The sequence below is a fragment of the Oenanthe melanoleuca genome, chromosome 4, assembly GCF_029582105.1.
Source record: "Oenanthe melanoleuca isolate GR-GAL-2019-014 chromosome 4, OMel1.0, whole genome shotgun sequence".
In the NCBI taxonomy this organism is placed as follows: Eukaryota; Metazoa; Chordata; class Aves; order Passeriformes; family Muscicapidae; genus Oenanthe; species Oenanthe melanoleuca.
In genome coordinates, this window is record NC_079337.1 from 16,063,622 (window position 1) to 16,080,497 (window position 16,876).

At 43.0% G+C, this 16,876-nt stretch overlaps 1 protein-coding gene across 7 annotated transcripts in view; it reads left to right on the forward strand.

Annotated features, from left to right (window-relative positions):
- The window catches only part of ADGRL3 (adhesion G protein-coupled receptor L3), a 480,889-nt gene that overhangs the window by 436,356 nt on the left and 27,657 nt on the right, over nt 1-16,876 (forward strand). For all 7 annotated transcript variants that reach the window (XM_056489462.1, XM_056489463.1, XM_056489464.1 and 4 more), the window contains 3 exons: nt 5,356-5,524; nt 8,244-8,369; nt 10,948-11,044. In XM_056489462.1, coding sequence (XP_056345437.1) covers nt 5,356-5,524; nt 8,244-8,369; nt 10,948-11,044 — 392 coding nt within the window. The remainder of the gene's footprint in view (nt 1-5,355; nt 5,525-8,243; nt 8,370-10,947; nt 11,045-16,876) is intronic.

Here is a 16,876-nt window from a genome sequence, read left to right on the forward strand (position 1 = left end):
GATTAGAAAATGAATTAGGTATTTATACAGATTGGTAGACCATCCACTATCCATCATCTGGGCTGCAAAGAAACACAAGGGAGGTGAGGTAAGATTTCACAGGTTCAATGAATAATGCAGCACTAAAGATCAGCTTTTTACCTTCAGGTATTTGAAAATGAAGCCTCCACCTAAGCCATCATTCGGGTTTCCTCTGCAGTCAGTAGAGATATGCATTTCTTCAGGGAATGTCAGAGCCCCGCCTGCCTTAAATACTTGATCTTTTAAGGGATAAATTCTTCTTTGGGGGTACCAATCTGACATTAACTATGGGGGGAGCAGAGTCACATAATTTAAATGCAATGGGCTTGCTGCCAGCTAATCCCTTACTGCCAGGTATTGGATGAATTTAACCAAATCTGGAGATAACACTTCAGATTCAGCATCTCAGGCTGTGCTAGGCTGGATTTTCCAACAGCTTATACTTCAGCTATTACTTGCTTTTACTACTAGTGAATATGATCTCAGTTTTCCAGTCAGCACCTCTATTTTTCTGGGAACTGAGGTTCTTCCAAGTCTTCTTTCTTGTCTAAGTGATGGATTTTATGTGTTGCAGATAATGACGCACGGTATTACTGCAGCACTGATAGGTTTCACAGACTTCACCGGGGTAAAAAAACCCAAAACATTCTGAAGTAATTTTTTGTCAGAAATTGTTGCTAACACAAGAGTTAAGCTTCTTACATCACTTGAGTTGGTAAAATGAAAAGGATTGTATTTCATGAGAGATATGAGAGACTAAATTCTGTGGGCCCTGTGTGCAGAGAATTAAACTGGGTGTTAGGCATCTTTGAAAATCTCACTTCTTTAGGCACCTGTTTGCTTTGGGCAGTGGGTCTTAGACACATCCATGTTGGAAATAGGGTAAAAACTGCTAAGGTCTTTTCAGTAGTTTTCTCCTGAGCTGCTTTGAAGTGTTAGCCTCAAGCTCAAAGGGAATCTGAGTTTACAGTTCTGCATTTTGTCTGTACAAAGATGAAACTGAACCTTCAGCTGCCTTGAAGAAATGCTGTTATGGCTTGCTGAAAAACTTTGTGAGGGTCTGGATAGTAAAAGCAACAGTAAAAAAATTTCTGATTCTGTACTTTCATAATCTAGTGCTGGTTGCTTTTCAATATAAAGTCTTTACCATAAAACCTGCATGCTTGTGAACACAGTTATAGAAATCCAGGCCCTGCTCCTGCTCACGTTGCTGGGTTGACAGCTCCAGATTGTCTCATATCTTCATTTTATTAATTGCATTGTAGGGGAGCTAAGGGTTGCCAGTGTTGACCAAAGGAGGTCCCAGCAGGATGGACTGGCCCTGGTTTGTTGACAGGGGTAATGAGATGAACATACTGAGCCATCCTCCATCTCTGGCACCCATGGGGGATTCTGCAAGGGATGGCAGGGTCTAAAGCTCTGTGTCAGGGGGGAGAGGAGCCCTGGCAGCTGTTGCACATCACAGCTACACAGGCAGGGTTAGCCTCTCCCAGAAGGGCAGGGAGACTTCCCAGAAAAATGGCTGTGACTAATCCTGTGTTCCCACAGCCACAGGAGCTGAGTGATCCAGCTTGGGTTTCTTCATCACTGCAGTGAGCTGCTTTTCACCCCTGCCTTCCTTTGCCCTTCCCCATGAAATGGTAGTAAATAGGTCCGTGCCTTGTCAGCCAGGGCTTTAGAAGATCCTGATGCCTTTACCTCCAGAATGCTGCAGTCTGACTCATAATGTGGCAACTTGGAAGTTCCACTTTGGAAAAGTAAATGGCAATAAAGATACTCGTGTAACACGCTCCAGCCCCACAGGCAGAGAGTGAAGTGTGAAGTTTGTGTGAAGTTTGGCCACTCAAACCCATGAAAGCTGCCTGTGGTGGCTGTCCTGGGGTTTCAAAACTTGTCTTCTCCAGGAGCAGCCATGACATTTGAAAGATATTTCAAAGTCCATTGACAGCTGTGGGACGGTAGCCAGGAGGGGTAGCTGCAGCACACAGCTAGCAATGCCTGCTTCTGTGCATTAAACCAGCATTCCCAGTCGTGTTTCAATTCCCTGGGACAGCAGGCAGGCTGGCTGGTGTGTTCCAGGCACACCTCATGCCAGTCCACCTTTGGTTTTGGTGATGGCTGGTGGGAGAAGGGAGGGGAACTAGCAGTAAACTCTATTCTCTATGTCATTAAATTTCTAATGTTGGTGTTCTTGTCTTTATGTCTATGCATTCTTTAGCTATGAGGATAACAGACCCTTCATCAAGTAAGAATGACCTGAATGGCTGATAAATTTCATTTATCAGTGTGGTCTCATGAACCAGCTGTCAGATCAATATTGAAAAATCATTAAAGCTTCTGTCATTCGCTTTTGAGGCAGAAGAGCAAACTGTGCAGGAAAATGGTCAGGCATACAGCTAAGGTGCAGAGTAAATGTGCTGCATGTGTATTGCCAACCAATTGTCTCCTTATTTGCTTTATATTCTTTAATTGGATATTACTTTAATTCAAGGTGAAAGTTCCCAAGTTAACCCTGTGTAGTACAGACTTGTTTTACCAACTGCAGCCTCTAGTCCACTGTGCTCTCACTGGGATTGCTTTATGGTAATATAAATACAGAAGCAAATTTTCAAAAAGGTGCATGGCTGCTATTCCCCATCATTCCCTTTCTAGTTAATGGGAGTAGTGCAAGCAAATCTTTGTGCATTGGAGGCTCCTTACTCATTGGAGTACCTCCTAATTGTCCCTATTTGTAATTCCATTGATTTTCAAATGCACTAAAAAACAAATATTTTTATTGCAATAAAATTTCACTACAGGAAAGAAAAGCTATGGAAAAGCAGCAGCAAGTCTGTACAAAGAGCAAGATAAAAACCTCAAGCTGTACCAAAAAACAAAACCCAAACCTGTGAAGAAAGCAAAAAACGCGTAGAAATTACATACCTTAGGGCATCCATGCTCTTTCTCCTGCAACCAAAAATTGTAATGTGCAGTAGCACAAAATAGAAGCAAATCAGTTTTGCAATAGACTTTCAGTTTGTTCTTCTGGTGAAGAGTCCTTTGTGTTTGTCCCTTCAGCACCATGCCCATGTTCTCTTTCATTGCTTGGCTCTGTGTTTTTCTGTGGATGCAGGATGGAGCTGCTCATAGTGATCTCCACGTGCTCTTTACTGCCAGGTCTTGTTTTCTGAGACACAGCACTGTTAATGTGTGCAGGTTGCACTGTTGGGGGTCTTCTAACCCACAGGTTCCTTTCCATCACTGAAGGTAGCATATCTTCACTAAATAACTGTTTAACTCCTGCACACCTCTGCAGCCAAAGGCTCTTTAATCAGATTCAAGAATGGGCTGTGCTTCAGAGCAGAATTCTTTGCTGATATCCAGGAAATAATTCTTGAAAGACTCTGGAAGTGCAGGAAGCTTTTTTCTGGGAATGAGAAAAGAGAGGGGAGGAAAAAGCGGGGGGGGAATGTTTCCACTTAATTTGTTCTTTTTTTTTTTTTTTTTTTTTTTTTGTGAAAAAGAACATTATTTGTATTTTATTAATTAGTATGCAACTAGGACAATAGCATGCTCTCACTGATGGTGGAATCTTGGGGAGAAAAATATCCCAAGAGACTAAAGCTGTAAACTTTATCTACTGGCTACCTTTCTGAAGGATTGTGAGAGTGTATTTTCAATTTGCATCATGCTAAATATTTATTAGTGGGATTGACTGGAAGTGCTTGAAAGGAGCTGTTCTGGTCTGCTAGGTACATAATAATGATTTTTAAAGAACTGTCTTAATAAGTGGTTACCTTAGGGAGCTCTTCTGGTCATGTGATTAAATAATACATATTTTATAAACTTTAGTGGAAGAATTAATGCTATGTTTTCATTCTAACACATAAAGAAAAAAAAACAAAAAACAAAAAAAACCAAACAACAAAATACTTGAATACAAGATTGGTATGCTTTTGTTTGTGACAAGCCCTGCTAAAAGGAAAAGGATTCAAGGCTGTAGCTGCCATGGCTTCTCTATAGCAGAGATTGTCTGAGCTCTGCAGGACTGCTGTGTCCCCCCCAAGTTGCCCCGTGCTCTGTTAAGCACATGGAAGCCCAAACATGCCTAAACCCAGGCCATATTGCCACAAGGCTGAAGGGGCTTGGAAACATAGGCAGGTCTTTGTCCCTGAGCCCTCCCTGTGGGCCTTGGGGCAGACAAGGTGCAAAGATTGGATATCAATGTGTTCATTTTTATGATGTTACACCTAATGATAACAGGGCATGGCAGAAGAAAACCAAAGCCTTCAGGTAAAAGGCAACCAGGTATTCAAGGTGCTTTAGGAGATGACTAATGTCAAGGTAATTTAGGAGATGACTAAATGTTATTTAGTAGGGTAAAATGGAATACTCCTCCTGCCATCCCAGCAGAGTTTGCAGCTTTCCTGAAAACACCCAAAAAACCTAACATGCAGCAGTCATCCCATGTCCCCAGCTCTGTTGTCCAGGCAGAAAGTCAGTGGGAGGAAGCAGGCGAAAACCTCCTGCTCTTCCTCTTTGTTGGAACAACATTTGGGGCCAAGCAGTGGCTACACCTCTACTCCCACTGCCCTCCTGAGGTGGAGCAAGTGATAATCTTAGTTTTGCAGCCCACGTGAAAAAGGATTGCCCCTCCTTTTCTCTGGGCAGAAGTGTGGCAGCAGCTTTAGTGAATGTAGTGTGTGAGTGCCTGTACGAGTGCACACACTTTCCCTCATCACAGGGTGGAAGAAGTGTGAAGCAGCATTGCAAAGAACATCCTTGTGTGGAGTGGATCTGGCAAGCAGGGAAGGCTTGCCCACCTGCCTGTAGCTGTTTATCTGGCTCACAGGCATATGGGAGATAGCTAAAATGCAGCAATACATGTGTCTTGGTGTTAAGTGTAAATAAAGAAGCTTATCCAGCTGGCCCTCCTGTGAAACCAGTGGACACTAAAAAAAGTGAGAATCAGAGTTGTCATTTCATTTGGTTTATTTTCTTTTCCTCCATTTGCAGAAATAACATCTACATGTCATTTACATGAACACTGCTTTTACATATTTAAAAAAGAAAAGAGACATTGTGGTTACAAATGTGCTTTGGTTATGATAGATTTCTATGCTCATAACACTTCCATTTGCTTGTATTTCCTCAAGCTTGAAGATTTGTAAACTGCATTCAGCTTGAAGACAAAAGCTCCCTATGATTTATTTTGATATGCTATTTTCTTTTTGCTAAAACCAGGGGCAAAATCTTCCTGCCTGTAGACACATGCCTTCTTTTGTGTAGATGAAAAACCAATCCCATTCTTTTTTTCTTTTTTTTTTTTTTTTGTTTTGTTGTTTCTCCTAACAGGTCCTGGGTTATAGGTGCAATAGCCCTACTCTGCCTATTAGGACTGACCTGGGCATTCGGACTCATGTATATTAACGAAAGCACAGTCATCATGGCGTATCTCTTCACCATATTCAATTCTCTGCAGGGAATGTTTATATTCATTTTCCATTGTGTCCTCCAGAAAAAGGTAAGACGGCGGTTCCCAGCAGCAAGAGAGGTGGTAACGAGGTGTTTTGTTGCCTAACAACCACGGCATAGCATCCTCTGTGTGCCCTGAATTCCTATCACACAGATCTGTCTCTGTGCACCTAATAAGGGTGGTATTTAGACTGGAAAACCAGCGAGGTGCTGGGGAGTGGGGTTCTGACAAGGACACGTGGCAGTGGCATTTCAGCTGCCAGGGTCCTGGCAGGTGTGTCAGAGGCAAGGGAAAAGGCAGCTGTCAGTTTGCAGGGCCCTGTAACAGGGCTTTGCCTGCTGTCAGCCAGATTCTCCTTCCTTGTGTGTCAGTGTGAGAGGGGAGAGCATCCACGAGCATCCAGATGCTCACGTGGCTGAGTGCTCACAGCAAAGTGGAGCCTTACATCCTCCTGTGCAGTCCCTGCAGGAAATTGCCCCTTTTGTGGCAGCATATGTGGGTTGGTGGGATGTAATAGGGGCTGCTTTCCCTGCTTTTTTAAGAACTGAGGGACCTGTGCTCTGCAGTGGTTCATTAGCCTTTGTATTGCTTGATCTGATACAGTGTTTTGGAAATCTTCCTCAAAGCAAGCACAGCAAGTGCTTCTTGGTGGAAACTGAAGTATGCCCCAATTAACATTTGCAAGATAAAACTTAGATAAACTCTGAGGGGGCAGGGATGAACCCAAACAGAATAAAAATTCTGTGTTTATGTAGATCAAATTTACAGCCTCTGACAATCAGTAATAAGTATTTTTAAGAACAATTTTGTTCTCTACTTTAATTCAGTCAAACAGAACTCTCCTCTTCTGTGCATGTCTGCTGATAATTGGCTATGTACATCTTAGTTTCAAAGGGCAGTTTACTGAACACAGGAAAGGGTTTATGTGGGTACACTGGTCCCAGTTTCTCTGTAACCAGTATCTTTTGGTGAAATGGCTTACTGAGTAAAGTCAGGTCCAAGTTAAGTTCTGTCCTCCATCTGAGAGCCACAGGCTTGTTCCTCTGTTACTCGCATTTTCCTATTACAGGCAGGGGAGATCTGACCCATGAAAACATAGTCAAAATTAATCATAAAAAGTGAACTCTGGAAGGATCTGCAGAGCTGTGTGTAAATGTCATTTTTTAAACCAAAGGAATACTTCTGGGGTTAAGAGTTTTGTCATTGCATCTCAAATTTGTCCATCTTAAGAAGCTTAAAAGCTTTATCTAGATGTGACTTCCTGCTGATGATCCCAAACCTTTCAGCAAGAGAGTTTCCAGGCAAGATGATAGTAAGAGTGTAGGAAGCATCACCACTGCTTATTAAATGTGCAGGTGCCTCTCTGTGAGGAGTTTGAATTTCTGCACCATTCTGACTTGTACATCCTACCACCTCCACAAAGGGTCAGTCCCTAACCCAACATCCCTGTACTGCTCCACAGCCTCCCTGGCTCCTGGGGTTCTCAGTCAGCATGACAGAACCATTCTCTTCTCTGTCTTAAGCTAATTTACACCCTTAAACCACCACTGGTGACTGTGGAAATTGTTCCTGACTTACGGCTGCACAGAGGGGAGGAGAATGCAGCTGGTGCCTTGCTGTGGGGTGGATGCATCTCTCTGACCTAAGAGCTGAGGGAGGTATTATTTAAAAGGAGAAAAAAAAAAAAATTCTTTCCTTTCCTATCTATCATGGCCTAAAAAATCTGCAAAACGCTGCAGAGAGGCAAGCAGTGGGTGGCTAATTAAAGCAATTGAATTATTTTCTCTCAGCAAAGGATTGATTAGGCACTCGAGCATATTGGGCACTTGTGGTATGTGTTTGTCTCAAGCGCTTAAGGAAGAGCCTAATGAAAAAGCTGTAATTTGCTATTTAAACAGTTGTTTCACGGAGTTGTGAAATGCTCATGGAGAGTTTGGCAAAATTTTACAGCTAGCTGCGTGCTTCAAGGAATTTCAACTGGTGTTTTGGACATGCATGATGGTTTGGGGGCTTTTGTGTGTCAATGGGTAACATGACCCTCTTTTGGCTCTTCAGTACAGTCTGTTCACCTTCAGCCCTGTCCCATCTGGTTTCTGGGTATTGCTGCCCATAAAAAGTCACACGTGAAGCTTGGAGGAAGGTTAGATCCTGTCCTGGCACAAGACAGTGTAGTTCCTCTGAGGCAAAGGAGGTGCTACAGGTTAGACTGCAATGCCCATTTAAAACATGACTGGCTTGCACAGTGCTGTGGAAAAGCAGGCTCCAGCCATCCCTGAGCGTTGGGAGTATAACCTCTAATGCAGCTGGTTCTACAGTTTCCTCAAATTTCAATCTGACTGCAAGAAACTATTTTTTTTTATAAAAAAATCAATAGCTTTCATATGTTTCTCTTGGAATTCTTTTTTCTTAGTCCCCTGCCAGAAGCAATAACTTTTAGTACCTTGATGAGCCAATATGCTAGTTTATATCAGATCTACAACAATATTAATTTTCAGTCATAAACAGTGTACCTGCACTTTCTCCCATGCTCCTCTGATGTGCCTCAGAGGATGCTGTACCCGGTGCCAGCGAGCAGCTTTGCTGCATGGGAGCAAGTCTCTCGTGGCATCCTCAGCTGCAAGGGGTACTAGACTGCTTTCCCACACAGTGCAGCAGGTTTTGTTTTAATGAAACACCGAGAAAGAGCCAGGGGCTGTGTTGAAAATCAGAAGGCAGTGGGCTGGGGGAGGAGCTGCCTGCTAACCCGCACCGCTCTTTGCTTGGCTAGGTGCGTAAAGAGTACGGGAAATGCCTGCGCACACATTGCTGTAGTGGGAAAAGTACAGAGAGTTCTATCGGCTCAGGAAAAACCTCGGGGTCAAGGACACCTGGAAGATATTCCACAGGCTCACAGGTAATGCCCCACGCTTTTTGTTTGTGTTCCAATGCCATGCCAAGACCTTCTCAGCCATTCTGGGAGGAAAGCTCCTCTCAGCACCAGAGGAGCTGCCTTAGGCTTCTCCCCAGTGCACTCGCAGAGATTTCCCTCCCTTCCAGAACTGAACTCAACACAGTGGCTTCCCCTAAATTGTGATGTGATAACAATTAAATGCTTCTCCAAGAACCTTCTAAATAGTTCTGTTGGGAATAAGAAGTCCAAACTTGCCTCCAGAGGCAGGTGGCTGAGGTGTCCTGCCTGCTCTCCATGGGAAGAAGGAGGTGGGAGCATTTTGTCAGCTGTGCTACATTCTACTACATCCATTAATCATGAGATGAAGGTTGTTACTATTAACTATTAACATGTACAAGAATGATGCTAGAAACACCAAGTGTTTTTCTTGTAAAAAAAATTAAAAGTGTCTTGTAGACTTGCCACTGAAAGATCTGGCTTTCTGACATTCAGTGGTTTGGTCTGTTCTGTGCCTCACACAATTTGTCTTAGTTTATAGACCTCTTAGGGCAAGCCATAGGGGTCAGACTATATCACTAAGCTACTAGATTTGTTGCCTTTGGTCACCTGAAAACTCAGGTTTTGTGTAGTTTGCACACTTAGCAGTTTTGAGGCTAACTTGTGTGTAGAGATGCAGATTTATGGATGAAGAGTTCATATAAAATGAAGAAGCTTATTTCTTAATCAATAGAAACCAAACACAAATTTATTCAGTATTAGTAATGGAAGTAATTATATATGACAGTTCCACTATTAAATTATAAAAGACATGCAGTGAATAACAGCTTATAACTTTCCAGGAAAACCTAATTTGCAATTTATGTCTTGGAGCAAATCATTATTTATTTGCAGTGGTTTCCAAGATGTCATCCAAAAGCTCTGCTTTGGTCTTTTCATAGGTCTGATAGCTGTGCAAAGCAAATGAAAGCAATAGAACCTCTCTCCAGTAGGCCATCAAATCCCAGTAATGTCCAAAACTCTCAATATCCAGCAGCATTTAGGTGGCTGATTTGAAAGCCTCTGGTGTTACATAGCTTAGCTGCTGTGCTGGTGCTCTCCTCTGCAGGAGGAGTTGACTTTAATGGTCCCCCCTCTCACCAGTCCCAGCACAAGAGAACAAACCTTTTTGAGGGTGAGCTGAGTCTTCTGGCAGCAGTCCCCTTGTGGCAGGTGAGGTTTGAGGCACCAAGGAGGATTATTTTGCCTGCAGAAGCGTGTCCTTGGAAGGATGGAAGTTCCTAATGCCCACTGTAGCCAGGAGAAACCTCATACAGGTGATGGAGAGTAGATGGAGATTAGTCTGAGTTGTTGAAAACATCTGGCTCCTAACTTTTAATACAGAAGACCATGAGGAGGAAAGCTTCTAATATCCCTTTATTCTCTGAGAAGTATGTAAAAAACAGAATAATTAATCTACAATGGATCATGTCAGAGAAATACAATAAATTAAACGTCCAGGTTAAAAATAATTACTGTAAAAGGGCATGGGCCTCATGTCTCATGGTACTTGGATTTATAGAGGGCTAATGCATAATTAGGAGATGCTGTTATTCCATGGTTAATGAGTAATCTAGGATTTTTCAGCCTGAGACTATATGATTAAACCTTGGTAGATCTCTCATGGCTAAAATCTCACTGTGGAAACCACTTAAGAAAAATGTGGTCTGTCACAGTGGGAAAAAGGTTTCCCAGTTTACCAGATCACCTAGCATCACTTTCACACAGCCAGGGAAAACATCCATCAGAGTCACAGATGTGAGGTGAGGGAGAGTTTCCCTGGGACACCTGGGTTCTCCAGCCATCTTCATGCAGGGATTGGGATTGAACTGCTCACAAGATGCATTTTGGCTGATTTTTTGATATTTTGCAAGGTCTGGTTGGGGAGGAGTGAGACAGTGATGTAAATGTCACAGAGGCAGATACTTCACAGCATATTTGAGGAACAAAACAGAAGGCTAACATATTCAGGACCCTTTTGCCAGTAGCAGAAGCTATACCACAGATGGCAAAACCATCACAGATTTTTCAGAATGGGAACAGAAGTCATTCATTTGTGGGGAGTTTTCTTGCCCCCCTAAAATCCCCAAGATGGAAAATAGCTATAGAAAACTTCTGTTCATTCAGGAACACCAAGATACAAGTCAAGTCTTCTGTTATGCTTCACAAAAGATAAGAAACAAGTCCTCTGAGTATGAGAAACACATGTGCTTCTGTGTGTGGATTATTTTTCCATTATTTGGTGCTGTATTGGTAAACCTGTAGCTGGCATGGGGTCTACATAATTTTATTTTTGTTAATTAAGGTGTAAGCAATTCAATTATAGACTTTTTCTTTGAGCTTCTTTGTGTTACGAAGTGAGTCTGGCAGGGTCTGGCACGCTTGAGGCAGGTTACAACAAAACAGCAACTGCTTGCTTACAGCTGGCTAGAAGCAAGTCTCATCCTGAGCTAGACATGCCAGTAGCCATCTTTAGTGAGGCAGAGAGAAACCTCTCTACAGCTGCTAAAAATTCACTGCCTGCTGTGCTTCAATCCCTCTTCAGAGCCGGATCCGTAGGATGTGGAATGACACAGTTCGAAAGCAGTCCGAGTCTTCCTTTATTACTGGAGATATCAACAGCTCAGCTTCACTCAACAGAGGTAATTATGTGCTATTTTTCATATCTCTAACTCTTCTGATGGCTTTAAGGAGTCTGAAATGTGTTGCCTCTTTGCCCCCCTGCCTTTTCCTCCCCACCCCAAAGGTCACTGGACCCAGTGATAAATGGGAGGAGGTTTTATGGTGGTTGTTGCCTTCTTTTCCTTTTCTTTCTTTATTTCTACACGTGCATTTTCAAGAATTGTCATTTCTGGAAGAAAGTTAGGAAAAGCGAAAGAGAGAAATGAAATTAAGTTGAAATCTCCCCTTTCTCTCAGAAAGCTGCTAGTGCCAGAAGCTGTGTCAAGGCCTCCTTGCTGACAGTGAAAATGGGCCATTACAGCACTGTAGAGCCTGTGTTAAGCATTAAGGAGTCCTGATTGTCCTGCATATGTAGCAATACTGTCATCTTTACAGAAGCAAAAGTGAGCAGCAGAGCATAGACGTAAGGAAAAACTGTGCTTGGAACAAAATTGTCTGTGTTGGTGTTAATATACCTAGTTTAAAGAACTGACTGATGTGAACTTTATAGACATCTGTGAAGGAAAGGCTATCAGAAATGTATATGCCAAACAAAATGTGGTGTCTGGCACAAGAGGAAATACGAACAGCTTTTTTAAACCAAGTGTTTTTCAGGGAGTTGTAAGAAAGCAGTGGTAACAGAATACCAGAAAAAGAGCCTCAGAGATTGTTTCCTTCCTCTTCCAGTACAGCTACTTTATGAATTAACCTTGAGCAAACTCTGTTTTGTGTTATCTGTCCTGTTGATGCTGAAACTAAGAGAGGGTAGAACTGGGATTACTGGGCCTAGCTGTTCTCTTATTATGATGAAAATCAAACATATTTCCAGTCCTGATGGTTGGTCTGCAAAGCTCAACTGAGAATTGAGTTGGGACTTTGGTTCCTGTTCAGTTTTATTCTCACAGAATTCACACTGATTTTAGGGTGAGTTTTGCCTGAGGACAGGCTTGAAGGATTTTGACTGTGCTGAGTAATATTGGCTGCTGAGTGCTAGGGGAGCTAGTGGTATTTGATTCTATTCCCTGAACATGATGCACACTGCCCAAATCAGTACAAAGGGGGAAGGCAGTGTAACAGGGAGCTGTACTGTTCTTCAACTCACAGGTCTTTTTTGTGCCAGGATATTTTCCCTTTGCACTGAAGATTCATTAATAAAGTTGACTCTAAGGTTCCATTACTGCAAATGCCTGATTTATCCACATGCATTGCCCTCACATCTCTCTCTGTCTCTGCATTAAAGACTGCAGAGCAGCAGCCAGGCTTCTCCAGATCTAATGTAGAAGGGAATTGGTTGTCACACAGAGGTTCCAGCAAGAACCACTGTCTTCCTCAGCCATCTCACTGCTCCATCTCAGTGGCAAACCAAAATGTGTCATGCATGAAATGTTTGCTCCTTCAGTTAGCACAGAGGCTGAAGTTGCTCTCTGATGCAGCTGAGGTTACCAAGGGATGTTTCAGCAAACAGGAACTTCTGGGCTTGTTAGCAAAAGAAAGGTCTCTCCTTTTTTGGCTGTGCATTTTTGTCTGTGCAAATAGGGAAGTATGACTGTCAGGTGGGACAGGTGAAGAGGTTTCGAGTGGACAGTCTTCATCCCAGTGTGGTGAGAGCCTGTTACTAGATGTGCCTGTTATTTAAAGGTCAGGTGGGAAATGGACTGCCAGGGGAAGCATCTTCAAAGCAGGTTTCATCCAGCTATTTTCCTGGTGTAACACTGGATGAGGTGAGTCACCTGAGGGGCCTGAATCTCTCTACTGACTACAGAAGCAGCCTGATAAGTGTCTTAGAAAGGAAGCCTTTCAGGTTTTTCCTAATAAACAGAAGTATTTGCAAAGTGGAGGTTAAAAACATTTCAATGGGAGATGGTATGTCCAAAGCAGCAGGTGGTCAGTTCCATATGGAAATACACCTGACATCAACAGTAAACACAGCTGCATGGGACTCCAGGTATTTCTCCCTTTCTCCTGTTTATTTCAGCTGAAAAGCAACATTTGTGGTCTTAGGGCTTTCCACAGAGAAAACTCTCCAGAGAATTGCTGCCTGAACAGAGCAGTGGGGGAATGTGGTTTTTCACAGTTCTTGTCTTTCTCTTAATATTTACATATATATTCATCTTTAAAGGAGCTGTTTCTTTAATGTTTTATTTACAAGCATGCTGTTAAGGCTCAGAGGATTCAAATGTGAGCCTTCAGCTGTATGGTTAGTAGCTTTCCCTGCCTGAGGCTGATACAACAGGGTCCCATTCCTGTTCAAAACTCCCACTCCAGCCCTCCCTGCCTAAGCACCTTTTGCACAGAATTATCTGTATTATCCCACGTTCTGTGTATGCTGGTGTTTTCTGCAGAGCCTTCAGAGAGCAGTCTGTGTTCTGAAACAGGAAGAAAATGATCCTTTGTTCCCAGGATTGTCCTGGCATCCAGGTCTTGGAGCTTAACTCCACTTCTCCATGTCCTGGGCCAGCACTGAGCTTTCATGTTTCTGCTGGGGGAGCAGAAAGCAGTGAGACATCCTCTAACTGGGGTACTAGCTCATTGAAACCTGTTTTTTCCCTGATACCATCCATCATATTCACAGCCTCCTGGCACATGATAACATCTCAGGCAAGACTATTCTAGCTGTCCATATTTCTTGTATGATAACTGGCATTTCTATATGATATCTCTTCCCTTTTTCCTTCATGAACTTCCTGGGCATCAGTCTGGAATGTGGTGTCTGTGTTAGTGCATCTCTCCTTTAGACATACAGCTATGTCTTCTTCTGATTGAGCAGATAACACACTGCTTATGGCTCTTTTCAGCTTCATATTCTCTTTTATTTTCTATCCCCCCCTCTCCCTGCCAAAGTAATTGACCATAATGTTACTTTCCTTATTCTCATTTATCACACCAGGAGTTTCAGGCATAACCCCAAACTTGCCTGATGTAATGTGTTCTGTAATGAAAACTTCACTCTGTCATAAGGCATACAAGACTATTTCAGATATTTCCTGAAGGTAGCATCTAATTATTGATTAATAAAAACCATGTCTGGCTTTGTTTCCCCTTGCTGCTCATTATGGCTTAGTAGTGATGTGGATTTGGGGTTGTTATACCACTGAAATCAGGAGGAAGGGAAGAGAAACTGCCTGTGGATTTCCTTTTTTACTGTTGAATGAAGAGCATGCCTGTCCACCCTGAGATCATGGTCTCAATTTCAAGATCCAGGGGGATTCCTGCTCCTTGAATTCCATTCTGCAACTCCAATTTTTCACACCCTGGGTCTGCCTGCATGCTTCTGCCATGTATTTGACATCCAGACTGTGCTCCACATTTGTTTTCCTAGTGCTGAAAACTTCAGAGGTGTAAAAGCTGAACCAAGCTGATTACCTCATAAGTAGGAAAAGAAATTTCCCTTTGCCTGCAGGGTGTTTGGTGTGTGATCTTAACACAGGCACTTGGATGCAGTGCTGAAAAAGCAGCACTGAAGCAATGCATGTAGGATGGACTGTTTGCTGGAGCTCAGTACTTTGAAGGCTGAAGAGTGGAATGTATGAAGGAAAAGCAACAGAGCTTGCCTGAGCTTTGGGCATATCCAGTTGGCTGCCTCAGGGTTTTGAGGGATGGGTCTGTTTGCACCTCTAGGAGTGTTAATGTCAAAAAGCTCTGGGATGGCTCAGCCAGCCTTGCAAACAAGCAGTCAGAGCATGAAACAGCAATGTGACTGATGCCAGCCTATTTTTATCCATGTCTTAGGTGAGAGGCAATACAGTAATTACTGTCTCTCTTTGGATATGAGATAACTGGGAGAGAAAAAGAAAACGTCATGAACTATGTGGTACATTGTTACCCTTCAAGTTTTCAAGCTGGGGGAAGGGAGGTGGTGGTGTGATGTATGTGATTTTTTTTTCAAAGGAAAGGACTGTTCCTTGTTTTGGTAAGGCTCAGAGCAGCAGAGACAAAGGACTTTGTCACTGGTACAAGGCAGTGCTTTGTTAAAGGAAAACATTCAGATGGAGTTGTATATATCAATTCCAGTTAGCACATAGTAGTTTCTCCTTCTTCAGGGAAGTAATTGGGCTAGGGGTAAATCCACCAGATTTCACAGAGAATAGAAACTGCTCCAGAAGTGTGTTAGGTCAAGTGCTGTTCTCCTGCTGTAATGCTCTGACTCTTAGCTTATAAACTAGACAGAAATTTGATAGTTTATCCCAATAGCAGTACTGCTATAGATACAGGAGAATGTGCACCTCATGTCTTTTGGCTAGATATATATATATATATATATATATATATATATATATATATATATATATATGTTTTATGTCCTTCCACCCCCAAAGTACTGTTCACCCCACCAACCTCATCCATGGAAGTCTCCTGGAGGGAGACCACCTTCTTGGTGGTCTGCCTTGGTGCTCCATTTATCTGAAAGAAAAGAAGAAGCAGCACAATCCAAATCCTCAGGGATAATTCACTGTGCCACAGGGGGATTAAGCCAGGAGGCAGAGCCCTGGACAAGGTGAGGGGATGAACCTGGTCCAGGGTCCAGCCCAGACCACCAGGAGATACTGGCAGAGACAGGGCTGGAAACTGAGCTAGAGCCCAGCTAGATCCAGCCAGGAGACAGACACCAGGCAAGGAGTGGGTGCCCAGAGCCAAGCAGGGCTGTGGCTTCCTGGTGGGTCTCACTGGGATCATACAGGGGTCACACAAGGACCTCAAAAGCTGTTGCAGATTGGAGCCCAGGACCCCTCCCAGCTCTCACCGAAGGATGGTAAATCTTAAATACAAATTCATCCATGTGGCCCTAAGGCTCCATTCAGGAGGGAGCATGCCCTTGCCAGCAAACCCCATCAGAGTCATCACAAAGCCCTCAGATCCCCAGAATTGGCACCACAGATATTATCCCTGACTAGGAAAGCTGTGTTCATTCCCTGCTTGCTCCCATGCAAATGGAAAATGTTTCATGTTTGTCCCTCCCCCTTGCTTTTTCTTCCCAAATGCATAGTGCCATTGCATGCTTCCTCTGCTGGGTAGTGTTCCAGAATAAATACTTGGTTTCCCTTTGCTTTATTATTTCTCCTCTGTGTTTTTATATCAACCACAAAGACTTAATCTGAAACACACACAGGAAAAAGGGAAATTATTGCTACTGTTTTCAGAGGTAATCAGTTTAATGTCAAATTCATGTGGATTTCTTCATAATGAACAGAACAAATTGAGCTCAAATTCAAACAGTGGGAATCTGAGTCAGAGAGGAAAATTAAAATGAAGAACATTAATATCCTGATTTCTAACCCAACCGAGACCTGATTGTTTCCTAAATGAAATCTCCCATCAAATTCCTTCCACCCACCCAAAAATATAATTAAGCTGTGATTTCCAGGCTGAAATCGTATCTGCACTGTGAATTCAGCAGGGACAACTGTGTGTGTTGCAGAATTATTTTCAGGTGGATATATTTTCCTGCATTTTTCAGAAGCTGTTACTTAGAAAACACCAGTAGAAAGTTAAATTCTTCCTTTGGTAGGAGACTGTCACTCTGGAAGACAGGAGGTATAGGTTAGCACTGAGACAGTGCAATGAGTCAGGTTTTGGTCTGCCCTTTCTGCTGAGAGGTGAGGGCTGCTGGATGTCTCTCAGTGCTGCAAGATGAAGAAGTTTCAGTTTAGCTGTCCTCAGGGGTGGTGGGTGCCATGGTGTGGACATAACTGGCCAATACAGCAGTGAAAGCAGGTGGAATTTGGTGTGGTAAAAAGCACAGGCAAACAGAGGAGGAGGGGAAAAGGAGAAAAAAGAAAGGAGCAGAACTGGATTCCCCAGAGCTCTCAGACCCC